Source organism: Rhipicephalus microplus, chromosome 5 (genome assembly GCF_043290135.1).
Source record: "Rhipicephalus microplus isolate Deutch F79 chromosome 5, USDA_Rmic, whole genome shotgun sequence".
Taxonomy (NCBI): domain Eukaryota; kingdom Metazoa; phylum Arthropoda; class Arachnida; order Ixodida; family Ixodidae; genus Rhipicephalus; species Rhipicephalus microplus.
Window position 1 is genome coordinate 35,267,649 of NC_134704.1, and position 27,789 is coordinate 35,295,437.

At 48.5% G+C, this 27,789-nt stretch overlaps 2 protein-coding genes across 2 annotated transcripts in view; one reads left to right on the top strand and one right to left on the bottom strand.

Annotated features, from left to right (window-relative positions):
* LOC142817725 (uncharacterized) overlaps positions 1-27,789 on the bottom strand; it is a 461,268-nt gene that overhangs the window by 295,850 nt on the left and 137,629 nt on the right. The gene's annotated exons all lie outside the window — the stretch shown is intronic.
* LOC119174728 (17-beta-hydroxysteroid dehydrogenase 13) overlaps positions 1-27,789 on the top strand; it is a 141,478-nt gene that overhangs the window by 91,788 nt on the left and 21,901 nt on the right. Inside the window, exons 2-3 of the mRNA XM_075895192.1 lie at positions 18,358-18,597; positions 19,055-19,161. Coding sequence (XP_075751307.1) covers positions 18,358-18,597; positions 19,055-19,161 — 347 coding nt within the window. The remainder of the gene's footprint in view (positions 1-18,357; positions 18,598-19,054; positions 19,162-27,789) is intronic.

A 27,789-nucleotide genomic window follows, 5' to 3' on the forward strand; every position in this document is an offset into this window, starting at 1 on the left:
GGATAAACTTGCGCGCGGGCTCGGTGCCACGGCTGCGACGACGTCACTCACAACTCAGCGAATGGCGCGCGTCCTTGGGAACGACGTAACTGATAACAGAGCCAATGGAGACCGCTTATGACACCGCTGCCGAACGAATTTTCGTTTCTTCTAGCCATGTACAGCTTTCGCTGTGAAAACTACCCGCGATTGTCGCCACAACCAAGCGTCGCTCCGCAGCAAGTTCGTTTGTCGATAATTGAGATTGCAATTATTGCCGAGTTTTTCGTTATACGTGTAAGGTGACCTCTTGACTCATTCACACTAAGCCTTGTTACGCAAAGGTCTGTTCTAAAAGCTGCGTGACCTTATTCGAGCGATGACGGCACATCATGGCGTCAGCGATCGCCGAAATTTGTGATATCATCACAAATGTCATACATGGACATGAGGGGCTGAAACTGTTTTTTTATTATTATTATTATAATTAAGACTTCGACTGACACCCGTCTAGCCGAGAAAAATCATTAAGTGAATAAATAGACGAATACGCCGACCACAAGTGAATAAAAATGTAGTGCAGTTTCGGCACCCAGTACGGGAACCTTGTTCACAACAAAAAAGAAGGAGGGAAGCTTGCTAGGCGTTTAGATTGTTCTGCGATCCCTTACAATGCAAACAAGAAAAAGCAAGCTCAACCACACGGATGGTAATCCGCCCTCCCCTCCCCCCTCCCGCAGAAGCAAGATGTTTAGACCACGTGTTTTAGACTATTTGAACGCTTGGCTTGCTTCCTTCGCCTTTATTGAAAACAAGCCTCCCGTTCTGGGCACCGAAACATCAGTACATTTTTATTCTCTTGTGGTCGGCATCTCGTCTATTCTTTGAAAACCTTCTTTTATTTTATTTTAGATGCGGAGCATCTTATACTCGCGCCTTGTAGTGCGCCGTCCGCGCCGTCCGCGCCGTCCACACCGCTTCTCAAACATTCGACAGCTGACGCGCGCGCATGCGCCGTCGCGCCGTCGCCCACTCTTCCACCATCTGTGCATCCCTTCCTCCTCTACACACCGCGCGCGCTTCACTCCTCCACCATCTGTGCATCCCTTCCTCCTCTACACACCGCGCGCGCTTCACTCCTCCACCATCTGTGCACCCTTCCTCCTCTACACACCGCGTTCGACATCTACAATTCTCCTGATTCTCCAGTGGACGCGCATGTGCCGTCGCGCTTCGAGAACATTCAACAGCTGACAGTGCATGCGCCGTCGCGCTGTATATATACTCAAGGTCGGCGCTCGCTCGCTCAGTTGCCGCTCGTCGGTTGGTTTGTACGGCGCGTCGACGTCCAAGGTCGCGGTGAAATGAATTCCAACGAATCCACAAACACAATGATCGACGTCCCTTCGACCAGCGCCGCCCTTTCGCATACGTGTGTACGTGTTCACTCATTTAACACCCCCTCCTACAACCACGTTAACCAATTTAGCCATCGACCCAAGTAAGTCGCAATTTAACACCCCATTTCACAACCACGTTAACCAATTTAGCCATCGACCCAAGTAAGTCGCACTTTAACACCCCGTTAACCAATTATATGCTCCGCATCCTCCTCAGTGTTCCCCCGAGGGAAGCTGCGGGCAATTTTTTTATTTGAGGGGAAAACGGGGTATCTGGAAGTGGAGGTTCAATAGACCGTTTTCACAGGGCGAGGAGGAGTGGTCTGGCAACGCGCGTTTTCCTCCTTTCTGGTGTGTGGAAACGGCTCGGAGTTCGCGTGCCAGTGGACGCGAAACGGCTCAGAGGGCTCATTTGCACGAGCCAATCAGTTGCGAGATTAGGGACAGCGCCGCCCTCTGAGCGACGTGGCGGCACTAGCGAGAGAATTCTCTATGCTATTGACATTAAGAAAAGGGAGACGGTTTTCGCCTTCGTGTGGTCATAGGCGAATGCATAAACGATCGATTCATTCTTTCCTCCTTACAATCAATGGACTGGCTGTATACATCTTAACTTGATAGTATCGCAGCTATATATTAATTCTGCCTGCATATCCTCCTGTAAAGGACTCTCGTACGAACTAGAAAGAGCCTGTAATGAATGGTTCTCGTGGCACGTCGCGCACCTCGGCGTTCTTGTTGCTAGTCTAGCTCTCTTACTCCTGCTATTTTCGAAATGCGGCGACGTTGCCTGACGTCTTTTTCTTTTTTTTTTCTTCTCGTATGCGAACATCGTGGAGCTGCCACTTCTGTTTTTCGCACTCAGTTCTCTTTTTTTACACCCGGTCCCGCTTGCAGTGTAGTGAATTGCTTGCACGCAACTAGGTGCGGAGGCTAACGACACATAACCGTCGCGGAGGCGTTAACGCCCTCTATAGCTCAGACCTCATAGTGCACGAAAAGCAGAGTGTGCACGCGACAGCGCGGGCTCTTCCTTCCCCAACTTGGCGCGCCAATCGCTACATGGCGACAACGTCTTCTGGCGAGGACAGTCTTTGCAGCAGCGCGCGCGGTCTCGGCGTTTTCCCGTGTTTATGTGCGTGTCCCCGCGGGGTGTCGTGTCGCACAGTTCACTGAGCAAATGTTTGCACGCCCTACGAATGGAGAAACTTGTGCACGTGGGCGTCGACACACTCACCACCTGGTGTTTATGACATCTCTGGTGACCACTTCGCCTCAGCGTTACTGCTGCTCATTTGTTATAGCTTCCAGAACAGCATCGCAACGTTGCGCTAGTTTGTTTCTTTTTTACCCCTCTTTCTCAACTACTTTTTTTTAGTATTCTGTCGTACTGGAAAAAAAGACATAGCATATCCACGGATTGAATTACGGTGAGTGAGGCGAAGCGTCCGTCCGTCCGTCCGTACGTCGGTCTGTCTATGTGAGACGGACAGACGGATGGACAGATGAACGCTTTGCCCACTCATCATCACTCACTCTGTGGATATGCTGGAAATTTTCTATAGCAGCGCCATCTATCCTCTTTAATGTCAACTATACGAAAACCACTAAAGCCATCTAGTGATATTATCTCCAAGGACATATACACACAACGCCGTCTAGTGAGAAATTCTTAAAACTAACTAGAAGTGGCTACTACTACAACGTAGTGGGATAATCATGGTGAACAGTGGAAGTGCCTAAGACAGGCTGGCCGACGTTTCTACAGGAGGACTTACGTTTCTCAAAGTACGTTAAAGCCCAACAATTATTACTCTACAGGTAGCCTTTGAGAAAGATCGGTCCTCCTATCGAAACGTCACCAAGCCTCTCTGAGGCACTTCCACTGTTCACCCTGATTATCCCACTACCTTGTTTCCATGTGTCGGCTACCATTTTGATTTTGTACTACTACAACATAGCATTACGAGGTAACGACCCATATCTTTAGGAGCTTCGCCCCTGATGCAAAGTTCATGGGGTACCTATGTGTACGCCTACATAAGACGACTCGGCAGAACCATTCGGTGAGGCCATTTGGTCTTCTTCTGTGGTGATATTATCTTCGATGATCGCGACGATGATTTCTGTGCAATCCTGTTTACGACGATGATGACTACGCCAATTGTAAATTTTCCCTCTGATGAGGCGTATAAGGATTTCACCTTAATTCAAGAACTTACATGCTGTGAAGCTGTAAGCACGCGAGTGTACCTGATTGGCTGACAAGATCACGTGCATCGTCGTCATCAGTATCATCATGATTTATATTGTCATCATCACCTGCAACATCAACACCATTTAGTTTTGTTGATTCATTTATTCGTTCCTCTCTAGTCACGTTACCAGCGTGACTACTACTACTACTACTACTACTACTACTACTACTACTACTACTACTACTGCTACTACTACTACTACTACTACTACTACTGCGACTGCTGCATACGCGTCAGCCTATTGACTGACAATTCTTCTTTTCTCTCTTTCTCTTCTCTTTCCTCTCTCTCTCTTATCCTTATACTCCCCTTCCATTCCCCCAGCGTCGGGTAGCAAACCGGACATGTGCCTGGTTAAACTCCCTGCCTTCTCTCTTGTTGTTCTTGTCCGGTCCTGACTACTACTACTACGACGACGACGATGGTTACACGGAAGATGAAAACAGCTTCGATGTAAAACAATACGTTTCCTCCGTGGCAACGTATTCCTTGTTTATTCAGTTGCATCATTTCTGTGTCCTCGTCAACAGCTGGCGACATTACGGAGTCCCACAATGGCGCGGTTTTCGTGCGTCAACTCAGCGCGACAGACGTGCCAGAATCTTTATTCATCGGTGCGGCTTTCCTTTTTTCCTCGAGTCCAGGCCCCGTCGCGCATAAAGCCGGCAGCGCATATTACCCTATTCCACGTAACCGACGCTTTCGCAATCTTTTCCGGCTTTCCGCGTGCATCGTATACACGCCGGAGACGTGATCCATCTCTGGACTAAACATTTCTGCATCTGAGGTCTCATTCGGCACAATCTAAAAATACAGCCCAGGCGAGACATGAAAAGACGTCGCCAGGGAACACACAACCGTCGTACACCGCAGCCCCTTTGAAGGGTGTCGTAACACCCTGGCTTCCGACGCTTGAGTCACCGCACAACCGCCGCCCCGTTCCAGCCACACGGCTTCGAACGAAGTGTCGCCCTGATGTTGGGCGTTTGTGCGTGCCACTTAGAAGGGTTGTGCGCCATCGATCGAGACGTGGATGCCTCTTCTTCAACGACCTGTCACCTTTGTGTGTTTAGTGTCCTATTGATCTAACTTCTCCGAGAACCGAAACTCTTCGGTCTTGTTCGCTTTGCTTTTTTCGTCTGGGCTAATGGTCCGCTTTCCGTCTGGAGCCCCTTGCCGCGTTTACGTAAGCACTCGATTGCATCCATGTACGCGGGCACGCAAGTACACAGACGAGCAAACAATCTCGAAGTGTTTCGTGCTGCAGTATCTGACAGTGAACCCCGCTTATGTATGTACACACTATAGCGCGTGTAAGCGTTTCGCCAGCAGGTGACACTTCCACGCACACGCTATGCTTTCACGTTAGTGTTGGCGAGTGAAACTTTTAGCTTCGTCCTTTGGCTCCGCGTCGATGCATCAGCATCCACTGACGCTTCAATGTCCGCCAGCGTACACAAATGCAATCATAAGAACTCAATTGATCGATCGATTAGTTTCGTACAGTTAGATGCATTTGAGTACACTGACATCCACCCACGTACACTGTACAGTCCTTACCAACCACGGTAGTCTAGTGGCCAAGGCACTCGGCTGCTGACCCGCAGGTCGCGGGATCGAATCCCGTTCGTGCCGGCCGCACTTTCGATAGAGGCGAAAATGCTTGCGGCCCGTGTGTTTAGATTTAGGTGCACGTTAAAGAGGTGGTCGATATCTCCGGAGCCCTCCACTACGGCGGATCTCATAATCACATGGTGCTTTTGGTACGTTAAACCTCAATAATTATTACTGTACAGTCGTTGTTTGTACAGGCACGCGTTTTCGACCTGAACTCTGAACTACAACCACGACACTGTCTGCCATGTAAAAATAATCAAGAGTTTTTACTTCATTGATTCCGCATTGATTCTGACCACCCGGGGTACTTTAACCAGCGCCTACACAATGTGATCCTATCGTGAAGTCACAAGTCGCCAAAAATGTGTGACGTCATAACGACGTTATGACGTCATCAGATGACACCGTATATTGGCCAAAGGTAGGCCGATATCGTAAGCAGAGTAAGACTTACGTTGGCTGTCATTTCAGGGAAGGGATATCGAGACAACCAAATAAGAAGAAGGTGGCCTTAGCCTCGGTGTTGTCGTAGGCAAATACCCGAGGAACCGTTTGACTTCTGTCGCTTCGTTGCTCCCGTGTCAGTATACACGCTGATTCTCAGTATGAACCACCACCTCTACCTAAGGAGCGAGGCTGTGAATTCCGGCTAATTAACGACAGGGAGCCTTATTTGAGCAATCGTAGTTCGGTATGCAACGCAGCAAAACACACGCTGAGTACTTAAGGCAGCTTTCGCGTTACTTGCCTCTTTCACCCTCCTCTCTGTAAGGCAACTACGGATCGTTTCATTTGGGCGCGCCATTGGTTATGTGGTCCTTTTTTCGGCTATACAACGCCTCACGCTTCGCTTCTGAGTGTGCTACAGATATCGCACAGGCAGTATTTGTTCTGTCCGCTCCTCCCGCTGCGAATTAGTCTGGACTTGTCGCTATCGGGCGACCGAACAGCGTTTGCTTTTCCTTGCATGCAAGTGCCTTTGGGCTGTTTGAACAGCCCCGCTGCAGCGATGATCGGGAGACCGAAGAGGACTCCGTGCTGTTTCTCTTCCGTTGTCCCATGGCGACTTAGTGCAGCATACGTTGTAAGAGCCCTGCGCCTTTGTCGCTTCGAAGAAGCATCCCTACATATTATAGTACCGGCAATGATGTACAATGTGTTAATACAGTCTAACTTCGTGATGACGAACACTGATATAGCGAATTATCGGTTGGTCGCGCTTACTTCAGTTACGTTTGTTCCTCCTAAGGCAAAACCGAAAACGCAAGAGCCGCTGCGATATCGGCTGTAATGAACAAATAGTTCGTTCGTGCGCGGCTCTAAACTTGTAAGAATAAAAAGTGATATTAGTAATAAAAGTCAAGTAACAAAATAACCACTCCTCCTTAATTCGCACTGTTGAGAAATACCGCGAGACAAGAATCGCATCCTTCACCAAACAAATGTCAACGCAGGCCTGTTATGTCAAACAAGCTTGTTTTTTTTTTTGTAGTTTGACCTTCTCGTTTAGTTTTAAGGGCCTCAACTAGGCAGGTAAGCTTGACCTCACATATAGTGGGCTCGGAATGTATTTTTGTATATTGAATTTTCTTTTTGGCCAAATTGCTGGTTTTTTATATTTACTGTTACAACGAATATGGGACGTAACGAACTAGTTTATCGTTTCAATTCAAGCTCGTTATAACGACGTTTGGCTGTATATATATAAAGGAATATCACGTAAATTCTATCCAACTACGCGACATCAAAGTTCTAGGATTGGCTCGGTGTAAACCTGAAGCCTGCAAAACGTTACGGGTGCTTTTTTACGTTCATGCCATTCGACGCATAACGTCGCTTCAGCTTGTTACGCTTGGCTCATGTGTATACATACCATACCATCTCAAGACGGAACTGCTGCTCTGAGATATTCCGATCGATGGATAGATGAACGAACTGATGAACAACAATGCCCCCTTTGAACTGGAGTGTAGACAGGACGCCATGAAATTCTTTTTTTGTCTTTATCTTGCATGTCAGCCTTTAAAAGACACTTACACCATTCCGAGTTCAAAGACAAAGAGTGGTTTGTCTGTGACCTTCGCAACTGTTCCTACGGGAACTACGTACCTCCTCTTCGCCACTTGTTACTTCATAAAGCACTTGTACGATGTCATCACTAAGCGTTGAACCTGTCAATATTTCACTCACTTCGGCTACACGCTCGCATTTCCGCTCGTGCTCTCGCCAACGCACAACACGAAGTGAAATAAGTTTACCTCTCCCGATAGTGATGTGAGACAGGGCAAAACGGGTGTGCGATTTGCATGGCAAGGCAGGGTAGGATACGAACTGATATTCCTCGTGTATACCAGTCGAGAGCTCATTCCTCATGACGTCACGTGAGCAGACTAGCGGTGTTACGATTATCCCGCAAATATTGGAAACGTCGGGGGATAATAACCTGCTCGAGGTTGTTTAGGGGCCCTTCAAGTCGTGCTTGCCGTGTTAGTAAATCACTCAAGGTAGAAATGAATCAGCCCAAAATAATCTCGTGTATGTTTGCCTGCTCATATAAAACACCACTACTGAAGCTATTTTATCACAGTTTCTCTGTTCTCAAACAAAAAATTAACAGGTACGAAAACTTTATGGCATTTCTGAGATAATGAGAGTTTACCTTGCCATTCCTAGTGCGCTCCGTTTTGTGTTCAAGACGGAAGGTAGGAGAAAAAGTCACCTTCTCGGTGCTTATTTCGTATTGGTGTTGCACCATTGGGAAACTTGGATGTCTGGCACGCTATAAAGACGCTCCACAAGCGACTTTTTGTGCTTTTGGTCGTTAGCGTACATATGGAAACGTGCGAAAGACGAATGCGCTGGGAGAGGGTACGCAATGCCGCCGATGCTTAATCTCCGTCCCTCTTACAGCGACCTCGCAGCGAGTTCACAACAACGCGTCATGGTGGTGATGCACAGAGGCACTAAAAAAATATTAGAACTATCCCATCTATACCGCCGAAAGGGAAAACAAATGAAAATTCTTGCAGGAAAATAATGCCGGCCATGTCGAGATATATACCACGAATGGGCCACTGCTTACCGACAGCGTGCAGCCCGTGATGCGCGCGTAATTCTTCTCGGCGTGGCACATAATGGAGCGGGCGAGGCCGTCCTTGATCGATGATCGTGGTGGCCGCGTTGTGGCCCGCAAGTAGCGGTCGTCGGTGTGCGCCTGTTGCTGGGCCTGGTCCCGTAACACAGAAAACATGCAAACAAGACCGTTTGTAAACCGAATTCTGCCCAAAAACTTAATTTTAGGGGCGAAGCTTCTTATGGCATCGACTGAACATCCCACTCGTAACCGCCGGTGGCACATACCCGCCCCTCGTTAATTCTTGAACCGGCCTTAGAGGGCGGTACTCGTACTGTATGCTGAACAATGTAAATGGTACGACACTAAAGATTGTTGCTTGTAGAAAATAAGGATTGACGTCACACGTACGGAAGAAAAGAGAGACGATCGTGTGACTACGATCGCGTGTTCTTCGGCGGCGCCGTACGCCAGAGGGTGCTCTATTCGCCTTTTCATAAACGCCTCCCTGGGCGCCGCCATAGCCCTCCTTGGGCTGTGCAAATTGGCGCGTCCCCTCGAAAATGCACTGACAACGCTGCGCCCTTAGCGTTTGTACTCCCGCGCACAACCCATCATGGCGGTGTTTTTTCCTTCCTGTGAAAAGGTGTATAGTACAATAAAAGCGCCGTATTGGTGCGCGCGTGCATTCAAACGCTCGGCGACGCAGGATGGACAAAGCTGCTGAGTGGCGTGCGCGCAGGGCAGCGGCTCGCGCTCGAAGAAGGGACCCGACGCGCGGGCGCGCGAGGCAGAAGCTGCGCGGCGTCGAAGCTGCGCGGCGTCGCCGCGAGGACCCTGCAGTACGATTACGGGAGGCCGAGGAGGCGCGGCCGTGGTGTGCGGACCCAGCTTCGCCCCACTCTCCACCATTCACCCCCCGAATATGTTGTCATTTTTTGTTTCCCCGCGACTTATGGAGCTCGGGCTAAACACCAACTAAACTTTCTTTTTTCTCGCCTAACCGAGAAACCTCTTGTGCAGGGGTCTAAAACCTGCTAGCCTCAAACACGCGACATCTCCATAGCGCCGGCATCTCCATATTACTTGTCCTGATGGTTTTCTTTTTCCTTAATAAGTATGTTCAAAGGTACACAGGCATGATTGGTCTAAAGGACTTTTTCCCCCCTCTTGCCGCAGTCCCGCCCGAATGAAATTTTGGTGGGATACTTTTGTTGCGTGTTGACCCCAGAAGACCACAAACGAGAAATCGAGCTAGTAGTGCAAGTATTTATAGAATAATGAACATGTCGGCTAATTAAGTCATTAGGGCTGAGAGGCCGTGTACTTGGAAAAATGACTTCTTTATTCTTGCTACTCACTAGAGTAAACAAAATATTACCGGGATATATTGGCCGCATTCAAATAGAGTGCCCTTCAGCGTGCCGCACTGAGACCGTGGCAGCACGAGCACCTGGCCAGACCCAGCCCGCATGCGTCACGCGCTCGGGGTTCTGGTGAAGGAAAAGAAGAGGTGTTCTTGATGTTCAATGGACTCGCTGCAGTTTTCTCACAGTTACCTTAACTTGTGGGCACAGGTTCGCCCTAATAAATAAGTTTGTTTTATAAGTTCCTGTGCTTTAGCATCGCTACAATATGAACCGCCGTCTTATTTGTACACCCATTGAAGCAGCTTAAATACGTCGCCACGAAAATGGCGCCTACCCGTCTCTGCTTTCGCACCTCGGCGTCACCCATAACATCGGTCAAGCTTCGTCTCAGTGGTTCCCAGCTCCGCAAACATGCCACAATTTTGATGTGGTGGTGGTAGTGGTTAGAAGCGGAAGAAGGGCGCCTGATTTTTGCAGCACGGTATATAGCAGCACGGCGCAGCGCCTCAATTTTGATGTCAATCGTAGTGGAGATCATTGAAGAACTCCTCTCTCTCACCTATTGGCATCCCCTCTGCGGTGTTTACGCGCAAATCGCGCATGCGCGACCCCCCTCACCCTCCTCTCCTACACCATCCCCTCCCTCACCTCGCAACGCCGATGCCGCGTCTGCTAGCGTGTTTCTTGATTGAAAACACCGACCGCTCGCTCTGCACAACAGTTTACTGGCCACCCCGTATATATAGGCACTGAATATTGATTTCCAAGATAGTGCCAGTGAGAGATTTTTTTTTCTTTGCGTTGTTTTACAATAAAAATTCGCAGCGTGCGCGTTAACTAAAAGCGTATGGCGCGTATCTGTGTCCAATCGGCGCCTTCTGCCTCTCATTGCCCATTAGCAGCGATTGGCATGTTCCAGTAGGAAACAGCGGTCCATCACTGCGTGCTTTGCGCCTCCCCAGGTTTCTCTCCTGCGCAGAGCGCGAGCGTCAACGCCGCCGACAGTGTAAGCGTTAGCGCCCGCGGCTTCGCATCTACACGTGGTTCCCTTTAGCGGAAGATGGCGTAATATTTTTTTTCGTGCATGCGTCTGTATGTGTGCTCAATGTGATTGATTGATTGATATGTGGTGTTTAACGTCCCAAAACCACCATATGATTATGAGAGACGCCGTAGTGGAGGGCTCCGGAAATTTAGACCACCTGGGGTTCTTTAACGTGCACCCGTGCTCAATGCGTGCATAAAGAAGAGAGGGAAAGCGAAATGTGGCATAGAGAATAGAGTTTAATTACGACGCGTGATCATCCGGATGCAAAATAATACAAAACACGCGTGTTAAGAAATGGCGAAATGGCATAGCGCATAAAGTCGAGGTCAAAAGCTCCAATCAGCATTCTCGGTTTATTAGTTTTAACTTCCGTTCATGTTTTTTTCTAACAATGCTTATCTGCCTTACGTATAACACCCCTCCCGCCCCCCCCCTCCTTCAACAAAACTTGCCGTAATGCGAAAACAGACGGCGAGGAAGGGTGGTCTACGCTCCGTGAAGCCTTTCGCAATCCTCAAATGAAACCGGCAGCGTCTCATTATACGTAGAGAGACGGCTGTGCGTCAACTTCTGCGAAGACGGCGCAATTCTAGGAATCGCGTTTTCCATCTTATTTTTGTTCTCTCTTTGTCTCTGCACACACAATGTTATCCGTTAGTCTCTGTCTCGTTCGCATACACACACACACACACACACACACACACACACACACACACACACACACACACACACTGCCTTACATCTTCGTTCTCTGTCTCCTCCGTTCACATGCACACACACTTTTATTTCGTAGCCGAAACTTTCCTCTGCTGTATTTCTCAATGGTGGGCTCCAACTTTGACTTCACTGCTTCTTGTTTCGCCGATTCATTTCAGCTTTTCAATCTCCATCATTTCGTCTGCTCCCCGTCTCATCTGTTTATCCTGGCGCCACGATTTTTCGTTTTCCTTCCGCTTTTACTCATCCGAAAATCGGCGACTATTTCCCGCCCTTTAGCGATGCGGAATCGATGAGCACGAAGAGGAATTGTCTAGCTTGCGCAAGAAAAGATTGTCGGAATAGATGACGCTCGCGACTCTTCGCGATAGCTAAAGCAAGAAAAAAAGAGAAAAAAAAAGAAGCCTCGCTTGCAGTGTGCGAGAGTATTCGCGAAGAGGGCGCAATTTCGAGCTGTCAGTTCCGCGTAAATTGATTCGCCACATTGCGTGATACCGGCACTGATTGTTAGGCATGTGATAGGTGAGATGAGGCAATGTTTTGCGTTTTGCGATTGTCCTATCTGGACAATCTTACGTAGCGACGACGTGTTTATGAGATAGTCTGTATAGTGGCGTCACCCTGGATTAATGTCTACCTGGTTCGTCAATGTGCAGCTAAATGAACGAACACGGCTGTTCTTACATTTCGACGTCATCGAAATGGGGCCGCAACTGGAGGAATTAAATCCGAGTGCTCGAGCTGAGCAGCCTTAGTTCTTTATTTAGACTTACTGCGGACCATCATTTTGGTCCAACGAGAGGGGCAAAAGAAACAAGTGAATTGTAACATCAAGGATAACGAAGAATGAATTCGATTGCAGAAAACGCGCATCGATACACTTATACAGAGACCACGTGCCTGTGAAACAGCAACAAGATTATCACGCATTAGAACACTAAACACGAAAGAGGCAATTTTCCAGTGATGAAGCAAATTTGTCAATCGTGAAAATATCTTGAGGCAGTGAATTCTATAGTCGCTAACTGTTCTGGGAAGATAATGAGTGACGCAATCGTCCTTCACGGGTCACGCTTCACTCGAATGTTCGATCTGTCTGGAAGCTATATAGGCTGCGACGGACTGCGTGATGGCGCTAGACCACACGAAACGTCCATATAACGAATGACTCTGCGTCTTCGAAATACTTCGCTGTAACCGCTGCGTGCTAACGATCGCAAAATCGCCGGAAGGTGACGAATCCTTCGTCACATGTGTTACTTCATCGCAGCAGTATTCTTTGCATAAACGCTCGACTGCAAAGGTTTAGTTTTTTCTCGATTACATTAGTGAATCGCATCACAGAGACGGGGCATCTGTACGCGGTAGACTGACCTCTCACTGCTCTCTGCATGATAAGGTAGCAGATTGGGCGTGTCAGTCGGTACTGCGTCGTGAGATGATAGCAGGATAACGAATAGGTGAGCATGTTGGTTCGGATGCATTATAATGGAAAGACAGCGCTAAAAAACGAATACACAGACAACAAGAAGACGGGACATGGGCTGTACCGTGAAGTGCGGCGTAAAATAAATACGAACACATTAAGAAAGGGACATACGAAAACCAGCCTAAGCTTCCAACTATCGGCATTTTCTCATTTGTTGCATTGGTATCGGTGAATAGCTATTTGTTGGCACGACAAAAAATCAGCAAAAATACTTTTAAATGACAACAAGCTCTAAGACATAACAGTAGCCAGCGCTTGTTGGCAATGCGTACAAGCGGCAACATGGAAGAACAACGAGGAAAATAATGAAGTTAGGTACGAGTAGTAGAAGAAAGCATGTAGGTCTAAGTCTAGAGCTCAGGTCTTCATCACGCGACATTTTTTGGGCGCCAAAACCCGGGAGAAAGGCCTTCGGAAATGAGACGGAGCGAACTTCACGAATTTCGACGGCATCCTTAACTTCAAGGACTCTTGTGAAGCCGCCGTGGATAAAGCTGATGTGCGAGGCCTATAACTGTGCCAGTGACCCAGCTTGTGTGGTATGACATCCCGATGATGCCCGGATCTTCGTAGTGTGGATGTTGGTTGGCGTTGTGCGTGTTGACTACGACTTTGCCTTGTGATGCAGCCGGCAAGTGATTTCTCACGTTTCGGACACTGGACCGAATCATGGAGGCCCTGTTCTAAAGGCGGAGACAAGTACGCGAGGCCGTCACGCAAGCCATCACAAACGTCGAACGTCTTGTGCAGGTGGATCGCCCACCAATATATGATATGAGTTGAGAATTTTTCACCGAATTTCGATTAAAAAGTACGAAGGAAGAAAGGAAAGTAGGAGGAAAAGAATGGCAGGGAGGTTAACCAGCCTATAGGCAGCCGGTTTGCTACCCTGCGCATGGGAGGGGGATGGGGGATGAAAGATAGAAGGCAGAGAGGGACGAGAGATAAACACAGCACATTCGGCAGCACACGTGCGCACACTCAGTCTTTGTCCAGTCTTGTCTTTCGCGGTGCGAGCTTCGAGGAATTGATAAGGAGGTTGAAAACACAGCTGGCATCGATCATTTAGAAGCAAAGATGGAGGAAGCCGACGTTTACGAGTGCCGGATTATTCTAGCAAAGGTCAGAGTGGAGTATAAGATTGCGGACACCTTGAAGGCTCGACATGCTCATTTGACATCAGTAAGGCAACAGTGTTAAAACGGAAGCAGAAATAGAAGCACTCTCTTCGTCTGCGTCACCACCGTCTAGCTGATGCATATTGGACAGCAACCGTGTAGCACAGATGCCAGACGACTCGGCCTCTCGACGAATTCTCGAGCGCGGTGGAAGCCGAAAAATTAGCACTGTAACTGCAGTAAAGAGCGTCCAAGGGACGCGCACAGAACAACCACTATTTACAAGGACCTGGACCACGTCTTCTGAACTCTCGTCAGCGTGCGCTAGCCATAAAACCATTGACGAGACAGTAACAACTCAATTTTACGTGCTAATGAAAGAGAATCCTACGATGAAACCGCGAAATTCTTTTGGAAATCTCAAACGCGAACCACCAGGTTTAGGGAGAGTGCTCACCGAAGACTACAGATTCGGGTGTTACGATGTCCTCACCGCCATGCGTGCTGATTCCTGACGGAAGTAAAACAAGGCCAGTTCATGAAGCGAATATAAATAGAAAGAAGACCACGAGGATGCAGAAGCAAGCCCCTTGGACTGCTCATAAGTTCTCTTCTGTTCATAAGTTAAGGCTCATAAGTTCTCTTCATAAGCTGCACACGTCAAGGTCGAAGGCAATGGGGATGGTAGATCTTATTTTATCGAAAAATTCCGATCTAGAAAGTCACAGCCGCAAATGAGAGACCAGGCTGAGACACAAGAAGAAGGCTGATGCTTTTAAGATCAACAAAACGAAGAAGTGAGTGAGTAAAAACTTTATTGACATTGTCCAGTGGTACTTAGTGGGATGGGGCTACAAGCACCCCAGCCTAGGTGCCGGCCTCGAGTCCTTGGACACGGGCGCCTTCCTGAGCGTGCCGGACTGCCCACAATTGATCGGCGAGGTTGCGGCTGAGCAGAGCCGCCTTCCATCGCTCCTCGCGGTTCGAGACTAAGAAAATAAAATAAAAAAGACTGTCCAAAACGAGCCACAGTAGAACATTGTGGAAGTGTCAGCATCATCGATGTTCATGCGAATGATAACTGCTCATCGACAACACAAGTCCGCCAAGGGGAACACGTTCAAAGGCACGGCTGTGGAACAAGCGTCACAAACATCGCTGGAAAGCCGGGCACAGGAAGCAATCCGGATGATCCCACCAGGACTGACATGGAAGGAATACTGATGAACATAGTGTGCTCAGACCTCGTGTGTGCATTTTATTTTTTTCGTCGTCAGCTCTCATTCTGGAGGTGTGAAGCATGTAGAAAATTATGTGGACGACGAGAAGTTGGGGTATCATCATCATGAGGGGATCAGTGTTAGAACAAAGAGGGGGTCATCGTGGGGCTTCGCTATGGGCACGGAAGTTCATCCTTTTCTCGACAGCGCTTGCCCTTTGGTGTGTCTTTCTTCGTCTGACCCTGTAATGAGGCAGTAAAGTGAAGCAACAAATTAGCCTGATAAATTATGCTCTCTAAGCTACTAGTGTCGTTAGTTTAGCCGCCACGTGTTTTATTAACAGCTGAGAAAACCAATGTCATATGTCTCACTTTTAAGTTTCGCGCCGATGATCTCCGTTGTTGACGCCTCGGATTTCATTCGAAAGCGTTCTTTTTGTATTTTGTGAACGAAATTTCTTGAAACTCGGGAGTGCTAAATGTCTGGCTCACGCAAAAGACTATGTGCTTCATATTGACCTATTAGTAAGTATACGTGGACATCAATATAAGCCGGCGAAATTCATGACGTCACTGTGACAGGTGCGTAAACATGAAAGTGGCCCGCATTTTATTTTTGCGCATTTTGACGCTTGCCAAGCGTGGTCTCGCAGCGAGCGTGGCGTTTTAGTTGTCACGAAAGAGTAATCGACAGACTCGAGGAAAATCGTTGTTCTCTTTAGTGCCAGCCCCTTTAAGTTCGCTCTGCCATCACTTTTTCTCATAATATTACCTTGCGTGGACACTGCAGTAAGGGTCTTGCAACTGCTCGTATACGCGCGCATAGGGCCGCTAGGGCCACCCACGCATCCTTACCGAAAAAAAGAGGGGGGGGGGGGGGCGTGCGTGGGCGACGTTATTTCGGGTTCTGCTCCAGAACTGTGCGTACACCTATACCGCGGCAGCGGCGCTCCATCTCCCAGGGCGCCCATAAATGACTGGAGCGGCGGAAAAGCTCCGTCGGTTGGGGTCGTCTTCGTGTACATACACATGCACGCAATCCCACCACACCGCGTCGTCGTCGTCGCGAACGTAAACGAGCAGCCAGCGCACGCGGTAAATGACTGCCTAGTGGGCTGTTTTGCTAGATGCGGGGAGTGCGGAGGTCCCTCGCTTTGTTCTCGCTCTTCGTGTCGGCAGCGATTTCGCTCTCTCGAGTGATGTAGCCAAGCCGCTGCGGCGTGTTAGAGCCGGCTGTCGTGGTAGCGTGCGCTTAATTGGCTGTTGCGAGGCGAAGGGAACCGATGTTTTGCATTAAGATACAAACGAACCTCCCCTCCCTATTTTGTTCTTCTCTGTACGACGACGTTGAGAAAGCATCGCCACAATTGTTTCTTAGTTGCACGAGTACCCAGGGGCACTTTTGTTCTCACTGCGAGCACTTCCGGTTGAGGACTTGCTTCCTTCTTAACGAATATTCGAAAAGTATTTATGTACGCTAGTACGAAATTGATATTCCGGTTCGAGTTCAGAGTTCTAAAGCAAACATGCCACGGGAGCATAAATTTACTGAAGATATAGGTGGATTAATAAAAATACAATTGAATGAGTTAATTGAAAGAGCAGACGTTTTTCTTGTGGTATATTGAACTAGAATATTATAATTCACTATACTTGTGGGTAGCTGAGATAGTTGCGGCACCTGGCGTAGCAGATCTCAACCACGCGCTTGTGTACATGGCCTCCGAGATGGCGGAAGCGCGGCATGTTTCTCGAGAAAAAAAATCGCCGCGCACCTGCCCTCTCGGAGATCATGTTCTGTATATATGGCCTTTTAGACTCGCTTCGGCGGCGCAAAGAAGATTAAAGTCAACGCAAGAAATGTTTTCGTTCTTTTAGACTCACAAACGCCGTCGTCTTATTAACATGGTAAGATACCTACGCTTAATACAAGGGACGCCTTCATTTTTTTTCTTCGTTTTTATCACCAAGGTACAGTAATCCCGGTTGTTTTCGACCTTGCGTCTGTTTCGAAGAAAACTGGCCGTTGCACAAGTTGTTATTGAACGGTACTCGTGTTTCTGCACAGTCTCTGTGTGCTGACCCTACGTTGTTTCTCGAGGAACTTGTTTCACGCGCAAAGCATGAAACATTTCTACATCGCCAGCGATCTGAAAAGAGAAGGAAGAGGAGGAATGCGAAGATAAAAAATAATTTAACTATAGACAGTTGCAGTTGCATTGTCATCATGAAAAATTTACATCGGTGCAGTCGACTGGATTTCGTTAAAGAAATGCACCAATACGCAACTCTCCAACTCAGAATAGAAGGACAACGAACAGGACAACGCTACAACAAAAATGCCAGAAGTGGACCACGGGTCTGTCCTATACCAAATATAAAAGTATTGTGCTCGAAAGCTGCATTCGCTGATCTCCACGTTGTACAATGTCTTTGTTTAGAAGGGAAAAAAATCATCGTAAGTGTATAGTTCCATGGGGCTACAACGCGTGCAGGGGCCGCAACCAATGAGCTTCCATAAGTTAACGCTCAAAGTACGAGGAAGCTGACTTCACCTAAAGCGCTAAGGGACGTGACAAAGAGATTCATGAACATGCCGAGAAACATCGGCATAAAAATAATCAGCGCACCGATATCTTGGTTTACTGTTAGCGTCTTGTGTCTGTCTGTGTGTGTGTGTTGCGTGTGCCTGCTGTATATCTTCGTGCCGATGCGATTTCCACAAACACGTTACCTCGATTGTCGTCTTTCCGCCTAAATGGCTGAGTTGGTTACGGTGTCTACCTGCTGACGTGTAAGTCGCGGATTCCATCCCGTCCCCGGTGATCGCATTTCGATGGAGACGGAAGGCTACAGACCCATGCTCCGTGCAATGTCAATGCACGTTAAAGAATGCCAGGTGGTATAGTAAGTTTCCGAGCCGTCCACCGAGACGTTGCTCACAATCACGTCGTGGTTCTGGCACGTAAAACTTCGGATGTTCTCATTTACAATGTAATCCTTGCCGATCTCTGCTTCCCTTCGAACGAACGAACAAATCCCTGACGCATCGTTCTACACTTTTCGCAGGAGAACAACGACGCCGTGTGCGAGGAGCTCCGGCAGCTCGGCTACGAGGCTCACGCCTTCCAGTGTGACGTCACCTCTGAGCAGCAGGTGGAGGCCGTGGGCGAGCAGGTTCTCAAGACTGTCGGACCCGTCGACGTGCTCGTCAACAACGCCGGCATCGCCATGTGCAAGGGCCTGCTCACGCTCAAGCACAGCGACATCCGCCGGACGTTCGACGTCAACACGCTCTCGCAGTTCTGGGTGAGATCACTATTCATCCGTCTATTCAACAGTATATGAGTCAGGGTTGTTGTTGTTGTTGTTGTTGTTGTTGTTGTTGTTGCCGCCGCGTCTGTATCTACTCAATGAGGTAAGCTTTTTCCGTTCGTCCCTCCGTCGCGCGAGAGGAATCCCTGTGAAAGAGCAAATTTTCTGACCGGTGTTGGGTTTGGAGCCTAGGAGCCTGCGGCCGGAAGCCAAGCGTCTAACCCACTTTTCTAAACGCACAGCCTTCTAGACGCCTAATATACGGGAATACATATGGATGCACTGTGCCGGCTTTCTAAAACGAATATAAAAGAACAACCCATAAATAACTCGAAATATTTGTGTTATACTAGATGTCTATAGCCGATCTCTGGCGTCTCCTCTTCTTAACAGATTCGTTGCGTTCGCAGTCTACACTGCTTGAGTGCACTTTTATCTCCCTCCCTTGCAGATGGTCAAGTACTTTTTGCCATCCATGAAGGACAGAGGAAGCGGCCACATTGTGTGCATCGCATCCGTGGCTGGCCTCCTGGGATCGCCCTTCATGACTGACTACTGGTGCGTGTTTAACCCCTGATCGCAGCGCCACCTTTACTCGCTAATGTCGAACGCGTCAGTTTCTCATTATAGTGGGAATCTACGCTGAGAAGTACAGTAACAAGACTAGACGCGGCGCGTTCCTCGAATATACAGCGACACGCCAGACGACACCCCGCTGTCTGTCTTTGTTCTCGACCGAGTGGATAGTTGACTTTAATTCTCTCGCTATGCGCAACCAATGAGCTCAGGCAAACACAGTGCTGAGTGATGGGTAGAAGGAAGCGCTTTTTCATTCCTCTTGAGAATTACTGATGCTGCCCTGCTAACGACATCGCTGTGAGGGCATCTCCGACTTTCTTTCGTCGCTTCTTCCGTCGAGCGAGCTAATTAGGACTGATTAGGTATGTCGACAGGGAACAGCATCGCTTTTTTATGACTTCAAGCTGCACATAATTGTAACAATAGGAAACAGCCGCTTCAAAGCTGGCTGACTTAGGTGCTTCTGAAAACCGGAGCAGCACGCCAGACGAAAATTAGCGCACGCTATACGAACGCATGCAGCGTCGCTCGAACGTATAATTTAATTACTCTGCTGCAAAACTACAGGCACGCTCCGCGATCGTTAAAAGTTAGAAGCCCGGTGCTGGTAAACTCTTGGTTTATACAGTGTTCGCACACCTGCAGCGCTGTTCGAGACGCGCTTCGTGACGAAATCAAATCAATCTGCCGGCGCTGAGTCTGGTTTCAAAGTTTCGTTCACCACACACGCGATGTTCAACGTCAAACTCAATTCCCTGTTCTTTTTTTGTTTTTGTTTCAGCTTTTATTCGCGGTAGCTTGCTCATCGCCTTCAGCTACTCGAAAACGCGGCACACTCTGTGGACGCTGTATTTGTCGATTGACAAAACTCGCTGACATGTTTTGATAGGGATATATGCACTCAGGAGTCGGATCGACTAGCCGCGACTTCGCAGTGTATAATAATAATAATAATAATAATAATAATAATAATAATAATAATAATAATAATAATACACCGAGATATGATTATTAGGGATGTCATAGTGCACGGTTCCCATGGTTCCGCGAAGTTTGTCCACCTCGTGTTCTTTAACCTGCACTGTCATCGTAAAGTACCCAAACTCTCTCTCTCTCTCTCTCTCTCTCTCTATATATATATATATATATATATATATATATATATATATATATATATATATATATATATATATATATATATATATATATATATATACCAAGCTGCAGCCTCGCACATTGTTTTGCTAGCCTTTGCTGCATACCGTGCTTGTCAAAGCGGGCCTGCGGGCTGTTTTAGCGCCTGACCACATCGGTCACCGCTACCTCGGACGAAATACAGAAGCCTAATGATTGATTGATATGTCGGGTTTAACGTCCCAAAACCACTATATGATTATGAGAGACGCCGTAGTGGAGGGCTCCAAAAATTTAGACCACCTGGGGTTCTTTAACGTGCACCTTAAATCTGAGCACACGGGCCTACAACATTTCCGCCTCCATCGGAAATGCAGCCGCCGCAGCCGGGATTCGAACCCGCGCCCTGCGGGTCAGCAGCCGAGTACCTTAGCCACTAGACCACCGCGGCGGGGCGAAGCCTAATGTGCGCTTTCAGGAACGGGTACTGAGTGAGAACTCTTGCGTATCGATCGCTATATGGTGTTTCGTAAGAGCAAACATCTATGCAGATGTCCATCTGAATTTTTGTGATTTTCCTTTTCTCTTTGCGTCATTCCGCTTAATACTTCCGAGATTCAAGTTTGGGCGTGACTTTCTTTTAATACGAAAGCGTTTTATGCCGGGGCGGCTTCGCTGACGTATTTACGTCACGGATATGACGTTGTAAAATAAGTACTAACAAATGGCAGAGAAATAAACGAGAAGGAAAGGTTCTGTCGTGGGGCGTCGAATCAGCGAGCACTCGGTCTGCAGCGCGTGGCGCTAATCACTAAGCTACGAAGCGCACGCTGTAAAGTCTGTTAACGGCAAGCGATTTGTTTGGCAGTCCTCAGAGCTTGGAAACATCAGTGCGTTTTCGTCATCGTTAGCGAGATGGCGCGACCAGCTCGCGTTGGGTAGAGTTACTGTATATGCTACCTTTAGGTAGCAGAGTTGCGCCACTGTTTTCCGGGCGCCGCTCGCTCCACCTACTGGAGTTCAGCGCCCCTATTCGCCGAGCGCCATCACGTGGTCATAGGTGGTTCATTTGCACTGCGGAGAAGCCAACGCTACGCAGATTCGGGGTAGATCAAGTGGGGTTGACATCGGCTGTTGTTTCACATCAGCTGTCGTCAGCCGCGATTGTAATACGAGCAAAATAGAGAGCCGTGCGTAATATGGGCGTCGCACGGGCACTCTGGATTGTTGTTCAGCCCGATTCAGTCGAAGGCGATACAAAAACACCTAGCTCCCTCACACAGTTAAAGAACGAGTCCAACATGACAAAAAAAATTTCATCTCTAACTTGTTCGATTGCCTTCAAGAGTGCAAAAATAATTTCATATTTGTAAATGAGAAAAACTGCGTAAAAAGCGAAGCTAGTGTAACCAACCATAAATATGTATCTCACTGGTTCAACGAGCTACGCACATTGTTTTATTATTACATACCAAGAACGTAAGCATCAAATCAAGGCTTCTAGGTGTGACCGGAGCAACCGAGTTTCACTCATACTTTAAAAAAATTTAAAGAAAGCGAAAAAATGAATAAAGCAACGCTAGTACCATAATCCCTCAATATTGAGAGACTATGTGGCACTTCGAAGCGCGAGCGTTGCTCCTACGCGGGTGGTGAGTGGCTTTTCCGCAAGACATTTGAACCCAAGATGGCGTCCCTTGGCGCAACTCTGCTACCTAAAGTTTGCGCGCTCTGAAGGTCGTCGCCTCCTTTCATCCTGCCTCTCGCGTTTCGATGTGCGCCGCCTCCACGGAGCGTGGTCTCTCCTGCGCGGCGCGCTAGTCAGACTCGTGATTCAGGAGAGCGCGAAGGCGGGAGGGTCACTCCGCTCGCTGCCGCAGCCGCGTTTACGGAAGGAGCAAGCTGCTCGCACACGAAGAAGTAATGATATAGACTATTGTTCGCGCTTGTCTTTTTTATAGTGTATATGCGTTCGTTTTGTGCGTCTTTCTATTCAAAGTCCGCGCTCGTCCTGTTGATTGATTGATTGATTGATTGATTGATTGACATGTGGGGTTTAACGTCCCAAAACCACCATATGATTATGAGAGACGCCGTAGTGGAGGGCTCCGGAAATTTTGACCACCTGGGGTTCTTTAACGTGCACCCAAATCTGAGTACACGGGCCTACAACATTTCCGCCTCCATCGGAAATGCAGCCGCCGCAGCCGGGATTCGCGCGCTCGTCCTGTGTAGGCTCATTTCAGGCTTGCTTTCTGTCTGAGGTGCTCGCTGCAAGTTTCGGGCTACTTGTCGTTCTTCGCGCGAATTTTCAATTCGTTGCTGTAGCATCCACTCCTTCGGCCTTGTGGCGAAACAATGCACAATAAACGCTCAGCTACCTCTGTGAAGCCACAGCTTTTTTTTTTATTTCTCTCTCCCGCATAGTTGGTTTGGGAACCGGCACGGCAAATGGAAGCTGATTGAACGTAACTGAAAGTATAAATGATAACTGTTGCGGTTTAACGTCCCGAAGCCACGATATTCCGATAGTGAGGGAGATAGTAGTGGAAGACTCCGGAAATGTCGACCACCTGGGGTTTCTAAACGTGCACCTAAATCTAAGCATGTCGGTAGCATATTGCCCCCGGTGATATGAGGCCGCCGCGATCGCGATTCGACCTGGCGGCCTTGGGGTGAGCGACCAAGCACCAGAACGAGCAGACCACCGCCGCGGATATAAATGAAAGTACGTAGGAGCGAATTGAAAGTATTATAAATTTATTAAATTGCAATGCTAGAATGACTGCGCATAAATAAAATAAGTAATAAGGAAAGTGCGTGGTAACATAGCCCCTCGTGTGGATCTCGCTTCCAAGTCGTCTGATGTGGATGTATAAAGAACCCTGTGAGTTTTTTTTCTGTTTTTATTTTGGCGCCGATGAGAGCATCACATCAAGCAGTAAAAGCAGCTAAAATACAAAAGCGAGGTTGATATTAATACATAGGAGCTCCTTCGGTTGTACCGATGTAAAGGTACCGGGAGCTTTGAAGTTTGGGCATGGTTTAACTGTGCGTCTTGTTTTCGTCTCCTTTGGCTCAGACCAGGTAAGTAGCCAGGATTTTTTTACGGGGGATGACGGTGGACAAGGTTTGACTGTTCGAAAGAAAGTCTATCAATGGAAAAACAAAAAGGTTACCCGTAAATACAAAAGCCGCCTAATTAAAAGAAAATGAGAACAAAGTGGAATGCAGCACAATATGTGAGTTAATCCGTTGTGGAAAACGCTGCGTTAATTGCCGAGTGGAAGAATTTCGGAAAGGGAAGGGACCTGCCCTTTCCACTTGCCTACCTAATTGGCTCCCACTGTGTTGCACTAAGCTGACCAAACTGTAGTAATTTTCGGCCAGCTTTCCTTTAGTCAGTTAAGTGCCAGACTGGAAAATAAAAGATAAAAGCTTTTGTAAAGCAGCTGCTTCTACAGAATTAGATTATCTTAGATGCAAACTTCATACTCTATAGCTTTATTTTCGTCTTCAACGTTTGTTTGCTGCAACCATAAGTCAGCAAACTCTATAAGACTCAGATCTAGCCGTGAGGATGGGTGCGAGTGAGTTTGAACGAGTTATTTGGCGAGTATAAGTTTGAGCAAAAAAAAAGGGTGATCTTATTTTTAGGTTTGGTGGTCCCATGCCGCCAATTTGCCACAGGGTGGGTGCTCTCCCAAGCGACTATGAACTTCGTTCTGCCCAGCACCAGGCCGGCAGTGCGCTTGTACCTATTTAGCCACTATGGGTGCCTGGCGGCGGCAATTCCCTGTATCCCACAGCAACGCTGGATGCTCAACTATTCCACGAAGGCTATGGTGGGTTAAGGCATGCTCAGGGGCCTTCGCAGAGTCTTGTGGGGCTACCTTTCGAGACGAGTACCCAGAAACAACCGAGCGCCAGGCCGGTGTACTCCTCTAACAATTAGGAAAACAATTGGGTCGTCACTGGGAATCAAACCCGGCACCTACTGCACTAGAAGTCTATCTCTTCCTCAAGTCAGTCAACTTGAGGAAAATCTTGGTGATTCTCTATAGTATAAGTGAGTCCGCTTGAGGAAACTTATCATGTGTCTGAGTGCGAGTGAGTCTTGTTGAGGAAGATTTTTGGTAGTATTGCGTCAGAGTGAGTCTAATTGAAGAAAACTTTCTTAAGTCTGGGTCTGGGTGATTCCTTGGCGAAAAATAGACCATATTTCTTGAGTGAGTCTGAATGAACTGCACTTATTTTGCCGACGTATGGCTGTTACACGCATACTCTATAGACTCTAGCTCTTTCTGATTCGAGCTGTCGTCCTTTTGTACTCTTTCCTGTATTGCGAAAGATTTAAGAAGAAGCGCCAACATATTCCATTACCTCCTTACTTGTAGTTAAAAAATAAAAATACAAATTAAGAGGCACACTGCTAACTTCGTGCTTTCTTATTTATTTATTTATTTTTCTAGCTTTAATACCCTTGGGGCATTCGGAACTGCAGTTTACGACGGGCTCGAGATCGCATCTGAACGACTCTTATACGCCTGAAAAAAAAAAAGAATGGATCCTCCGAATAAGCAGAGAGAAAACGCGGATACGAATAGCAAAGTGAAGTGATCTGTACTTCTTCTCGTGAACAAAAAAAAGAAAAAATTGTGACGTGAAATATCGTCCGCTGTTCTGTCTGAATCCCTAAGAACGGATGCCCTCGTCACTTCTTTTGCCTCCTTTTCGCGTGGTTTCTCGAGATTATTACGTCGCCCAGCATTTCTTTCCCGTGAAGAATGCGCGAAATAGTTCTCGGCCGCTGCAGTGTCCGGTGACTCGGGAACTGAAAAAAATAAATAAAATAAAAGCCGCGCGGTGGACGGCAAAAACTATCACTCTTCCGTGGGATCCCACCGCTTGGTGGTTTTTTACGGGATCACGAATGCGGTTGCACCTGCGGTCGTGATTTGTTACCCTCGTTGCTCGGCTTTCCAGCATGTGAGGCGAGGTTTTCTTTCGAAGACCTATGGCCTTTTGAAAGGGCACTGCGTGCAGGGACCTGGTTTGTAATCGCTACTCCGTATTGCGTACACTATTTCTGCCTTTCCTAACTTTTTTTTTCTGAAAAGTTTGATGCGAGCCCTGACGCAATACGTGGAAAGAGAGGTAGCAGATGTCTTTGCGGTGATGACCGCATTACATATTACGAATATTCCAGCACCGTAATGCTTCTGCAACCCTCGTGCCTAATGATGCCATTCAGACAGCTAAACCTTGATATTGCTACCTGTAGGCTGCCACAAACCATAGTGCGAATGCGCGTGTGCGCCCGACGAAGAAGATGAGGGTCGCTGGCTGCTCGAGCTCGGAGCCAGACTGGCCAGTGCTGCAACCGCTCTTGCAAATATATTTTTCGAATATATTCGCAATACTTTGTCTCGTTACTCACGTAACATATTTGGTGGAGGTGGAACGATCCCCGTCCTCACCACGCAGCTCCGCAGTGGCCGCATCCTCCAGCTTCCCGCCATGGCTTTCAGTGACAACGCGTCCGCTTCACCATCTGCGGCTTCTCCGACAACCTTTGTCGCCGTCCAAACACCCCGTGATCCCGGGACATTTTCTGCGCAACCTGGCCTCGACGTCGACAAATGGCTTCGCCTTTATGAACGGGTCAGTCAAACTCACCGCTGGGACCCTACCATGATGCTCGCTAATGTTCTCTTCTACTTGGACGGAACCCCGCGTGTCTGGTACGAGACAAATGAGTCCGAACTCACCAGCTGGGACACGTTCAAGGAGAAGCTACGTGACATCTTTGGGGACCCGACCGGTCGCCACGCAGCTGCACGACAGGAGCTGGCTACCCGTGTCCAGTCGCCAACTGAATCGTATGTGTCATACATCCAAGAAGTTCTCGCTCTTTGCCGAAAAGTGGACGAGGCGATGTCTGAGGCTGAAAAGGTTGGACACGTTTTGAAGGGGATCGCGGACGACGCCTTCAATTTGCTGGTGTACACTAACGTCTCGACCATCGACCGTGTAATTCAAGAATGCCGCCGTTTCGAAACAGCAAAAAGCCGTCGGGTGCGCCCTCCTTTTTCTCGGTTGCCAAACACGGCGGCTACGTCCACCTGCTCCGATTCTACCGTCACACCGCCCTTTGAGCAGAGTGTAACGCGTATCGTTCGACGGGAACTTGAAGCAGCAAGTCCAGCGCCGCTTCAGCCCACTTCTTTCGAACCTACGATGCCGACAACCCCCGCGATCTCCGTTATTCAGGCGGTCGTACGACAAGAATTCGCCAACCGCGGGTTCCCTGATGCTTGCCCCATCTCTTGCCCCTCCTCCAGACCAATTCCCATTAATCCACCTCGACGTGACCCATTTGTTGCTCCACGATCTCGCAACCCGGCGGAATGGCGAACTCCTGACGACAAACCGATCTGCTTCCGGTGCCACCGCGTTGGACATGTCTCCCGCTACTGCCGTGCCTCCTGGACGCCGCCACATAGGAGCCAGTTTTTCGCACCTTATAGCCCATATGAAGATCTTCGCCGGTATTCGTCCAGCCGTACCGCCCCTGCTTTCGACACGTCTAACAGCCGCCTTCCTGCTCGTTCTCCGTCCCCTCAACGCCGTCGTTCCCCGTCGCCCCAGCCACGCCGCCATCACTCGCCGCCTAACTTTTCATCGTACCCGACGGAAAACTAGACAGTGCAGCCCCTGGAGGTAGTGCTGCATCATCCCTGTCTGAACCAAACCCTCCATTGACGCTTCATACGAACAAAAATCTTGTCGATGTACACGTGGACGGTATTTCTCTGTCGGCACTAGTCGATACTGGCGCTCATGTGTCCATAATCAGCGTTCATCTTTGTCGCCGCTTAAGAAAAGTACTCACGCCTCCTGCTACCGAAGCTGTACGTGTGGCCGATGGCGGCACTGTTCCTGTCATTGGCATGTGTACGGCTCGCATAAGCATCGCCGACCGTTACATTCCTGTTCTATTCACGGTGCTCCAGAACTGTCCTCATGACCTCATCTTAGGGATGGACTTCCTGTCGACCCATTCTGCTCTGATCGACTGTTCCGCTGGTACTCTTTGCTTAGACCTTCCTCTTCAGCCGGATATTCACCCTGAACCTCAACACGGCCTTTCTGCCACAGACTTCCTCCGCTTACCGCCTAAAGCCCTCACATTCACCGAATTCGCCACGACCTCACCCGTATTGGATGGGAATTACATCGTCACGCCGATTCCTGATGTCCTACTGGCACGTGACGTCACCGTCCCTCACTGCATCGTAACTGTAGCCTCCAACCGGACCCGTCTACCCGTCATAAATTTCGGCTTCACAAAGCAAGTCCTCCCTGAAGGCATCCTAATCGCCACGTTGCGGTCCTTAGCCGATGATCACGTCACCACTTTCGCAGCCGACGCATGCACCAATTTTTCTTGTCGCCCACTCGATGCCACAT